The 4,058-nt window shown below is 44.4% G+C and overlaps 1 protein-coding gene across 1 annotated transcript; it reads right to left on the bottom strand.

The window, feature by feature from the left end:
- Positions 1–1,326: 1,326 nt before the first annotated feature.
- On the bottom strand, positions 1,327–3,107 carry LOC140549668 (testis-specific serine/threonine-protein kinase 6-like). The gene is made up of 3 exons (XM_072673418.1): positions 2,293–3,107; positions 1,472–2,144; positions 1,327–1,362 (listed from the first exon to the last, which is right to left on the bottom strand). The coding sequence occupies exons 1-3, from the start codon at positions 3,105–3,107 to the stop codon at positions 1,327–1,329; spliced, it is 1,524 nt and encodes a 507-aa protein (XP_072529519.1).
- Positions 3,108–4,058: the final 951 nt, after the last annotated feature.

Below are 4,058 nucleotides of genomic sequence, written 5' to 3'. Positions count from 1 at the left end.
GTTTATTCCCGTTAGTTGCTGCTTTGTTTGCTTTGGTTTGCTCTTTGTATGATTTTCTATTGTGTTATTAAAGTACTTGCATTGCACCGATCTCTGTGAGTGTCTGGCCTGACCCACCATGACAACAATGTCGTTTCATCTTCATCAATCACTTAATTTAAATCAAATTTAAAGACCATTTGAATTTAAAAATGGTTCCTGAATCAAAGATTGTTTCTGAATTGAATCGTGACCTCAAAAATCAGAATTGAATCAAATCACCTGACACAGAGAGATTCGCACCCCTATTTCATTCTTAAGATAAGATACTATAAGATACAATCCCTCTAGCAAGTCCTGGGTCGTGAAAGGTGAGTGGGATACCACTGTGGCCTCAGACTTGAAGGTGCTGATTCTCATACCAACCGCTATACACTTAGCTACAAACTAGTCAAGTGTGCGTTGAAGGCCCCCGTAGACCATCCTGCCCCTGGCTACGCCTTGCTGTCCCGTCTATGAATATCACAAACAGGAGCAGACACATGGCACAGCCCTGACAAAGACCAACGGCAACACTCAACAAGCTTTACTTAGTGCTGAAAATATGGACACAGCTCTGACTCAGTGAGTACAAGGACTGCACAGCTCGCATCACCGACCCTTGCATCCCATGCACCTAGAGCACTTCTCACAAGATGTCTCAGAGAACATGGTCATGAGCCTTCAAGTCCACAAAACATGTAGACAGGACTGCTGAACTCCCATGTCTCCTCAACTATCCAAAAGAGAGTGAAGAGCTGGTCCAAAATTTCATGGTCAGGACAGAATCTGCATTTCTCCTCCTGAGTCTCATCTTTGCACTACCCTGGCATAAACTTTCTAGAGGGAAACCGAGGTGTGATGCTTCAAAAGTTTCCACACACTCTCTGGTTCACTTTCTTAATGAGGACCACAACCTTGGATTGCCAGTCCAGAGGCACTGTTCCTGAGGTCCATGCAACATTACAGAGGCATCTCAATCAGTTTAGACAGTGTCCCTCCTACCCCTTACATAACAAGTCAACTCCAAATGATGTGTATGTCGCTTTTTACAACCTGATGGTGCAACGCAGCTTTACAAAAATCCGGAAATAGGACAAATAAAAATAAATAAATACAACATGAACCCCAAGTGAGCAAGCCAAAGGCGACAGTGGCAAGGAAAAACTCCCTCAGAGCTGGAGGAAGAAACCTTGGGAGGAACCAAGACTCACTAGGGGGACCCATCCTCCTCTGGTCAAAACAACGTATAAATGACCAATAAATTGTGTAAAGGTAGTATGTTATCACCAGGGCCGTGCTAGATGTCTACAATGGGTGAATCATCTTCGTCTTCTTCAGGATCTGTTGGCGAGACAAAATGACACATATGAATCAACTGAAACATTTCTAGCAAATATTTAAAGTATAAAATCTGAGGCTGTGACGATCGCTCAACACTTGCCTAACATACCTTAAATTTAGGGAACCTCAGCCTCCTGGTTCCTTTCCATACTGTGGGCTGTGGGAGAACAGATGCTGTCTCCAGCACTAGCCCATGGAGAGGGACATCTACAGTCACATCCTTGAGTCTCTGCTCAGAACACAAACAAGCATGAGCATCTGAAGGGGAAGCAGAATGAGGAGCACTCTGCTGGGAAATAGAGGTGGTGTCATGGACCACAGAGTTAACTCTGAATAACTTCCTCATCCTCCGTCGGAGTGACCGGGAGGCTCTGAGAATTGGTGCCTTGACATAAGCATTAGCTGCCCTTTTAATAGCAGCACAAACAGGACTACAGCTAACGCAACCATAGTGCTCCTCCACAGCCTCTACCCTTTGGCAAGTCAGACTTGCACCAGCTCCATTGCTGTTGTTTTTCTGCTCAGGCATCAGAGTCTCGCATCTGACACCATGAGATGAGAGAACGTCTACGTCTCTGCTTAAAGAAGAAGACGGAGACTCTTCCTCTGTCGACTGAGGAGTGCTGAAAAACACCAGCCCATTTTCAGAGGCAGAAGAGGAAATACTGTCTATGTTACTGCTGAAAGAGAAGGAAGACTGAGACTCTTCCTCTGACGTTTCAAGTGGGTTGACGTCTGGACACAGATCCTCAACGGGCACCACCACAAACCTGCCAATAACCCTGGAGACAGTACAGAAGCAATGTGTTAGTGTACTTATCGTTAGTGAACTAATACTGTATGTTACCTATTTGCAAAACAGCTCTTTACTTTGAGTGACCCATTCAAAATGTTCTTCATATATGTATACCTGCACAGTGGTTTACTTACCGTTCCTGCCTCGACTGCAGCCAAGGGTGCTGTGCCACCTCTGTCACAGACGGCCGAGTGGAGGGGTCGTACTGCAGCATATAAGATATGAAGGCCCGACAGGGCTCCTCCACTGTGATCCTACGTGGAAACACCAAGGGTTCTCGCTGGACACGTAGGAGACTCTTCAAACTGTTAACTTTGAAGGGTGTGGATCCGGTGACCATGGAGTAAAAGATAATACCTAGACTCCACACGTCACTTTTTTTTGGATCATAGGGTTTTTCCAAAAGCACCTCAGGTGCACCATACTCGGGAGTGCAATAATAGGTCTTGCTTAAGTCAGGAAAGCCCCTTGAAAAACGGCCTAAACCAAAGTCGGTTAATTTGACTTGGTCGTTAGCAGTCAGCAGAACGTTTTTACATTTAAGGTCACGATGTACAATGTTCTGCTGATGTAGATAGGCCACAGCGCTGAGCAGCTGTGAGAACCACATTTTTGCTTGGCCAATGGGAATGCGGCCGAGCTCCCAGATCTTCTGTTGAAGATCCATTGCGGCAGCGTCCATCACAATAAACACCTGTCCGTTTGGCATCTCAAAGATTTCATGCACCTGAACAATGTGAGGGTGCTTTACTCTTTTCAGAATGGCCAGTTCCCGGGGCAGAAGTTTAGAGACAAAAATATGTGATGCCAGCCTGCGGTGCATTATTTTGATGGCCACATGGTTGGAGTGCCTTTGAGATGTGGCCAGCTTAACCTCACCGTAACTCCCTTTACCAATGAAATCCACCACCTCGTAGCCCAAACTCCTCAGGACTTCTTTGGTTTGCATTTTCCCCTGTAGATGGAAAGAGGAAATTAAAGTCAGAAGGTTAAGAAGGTTGTAAGGACTGTTCCCTGTATATCCCAAGCAAATGTAGAACCTCTTTATGGTTCTAGATAAGATGGTTCTAGGCAAAATCAGCTAAATCAGCTAAATGGCGTCAGTGTGAACGCAGGAATCAAGCGTCTCCCGAGCTGCTGAATCCGAACTGAGCCAATGAGGGGGAACCTGCCTTTTTATAGGCTCTGTGATGTCATCGACATGACCTCACAATGGAGGAGGACTCGGGTCACTGAGGTCAGTCTCTTCATTGGCTGTATAGGACTGTATGGACACACAGTGCTGTGTACAGTGCTATGCCCCTTCAGTTACCTTAGCAACACATGAAGCACATTGCAGTGATGAGACTGAGCTGACTGAATACAGCCAGGTCTGATGAATGAAGGCCTCACTCATACTAAAGTTCAGCATCAGATCTGTATGATCTGAGACTAGATTTAGAAACCGGGTCTGTCACCACAAAGTTTCTGTAGAAAGTCCTGTTCTATTGGTCAGTGTTTTTCTATGGAAATAATACAGCTGTGTCAGATGCCGTAAAGCAGCTGAATTTAATCAGAAGAAAGGGTGTCTAGTTACTTTAGGACATGAATCACTGCAGTCAGTAAAATCAGTCACATACTTCCACATCTTTACTTTGGTATTTTCACAATTTCACATTAATTTCTCTATTTTTTTGTTTGTTTTAGTGTATTTATTTGTTTCGCCACATTTTGGCATTTATCTGTTTCCATATGTCTACACTTATTTATTAATGTATTTCCATATTTGTACTCATGTATGGGTTCATGTGTGTGTTCTTTGTGCTCTTTCTTAGTCATATTTGTGCTCTTTGTGTTCTCCGTGCTCAACAAAAGGAAAAAGTATGGTTATTTTTGCAATGTCAAGGCGGTGTTGTGATTG

Source organism: Salminus brasiliensis, chromosome 2 (assembly GCF_030463535.1).
Source record: "Salminus brasiliensis chromosome 2, fSalBra1.hap2, whole genome shotgun sequence".
Lineage (NCBI taxonomy): Eukaryota > Metazoa > Chordata > Actinopteri > Characiformes > Bryconidae > Salminus > Salminus brasiliensis.
The sequence above is the reverse complement of the archived record's forward strand: the minus strand, read 5'-3'. Positions and strand labels throughout refer to the sequence as shown.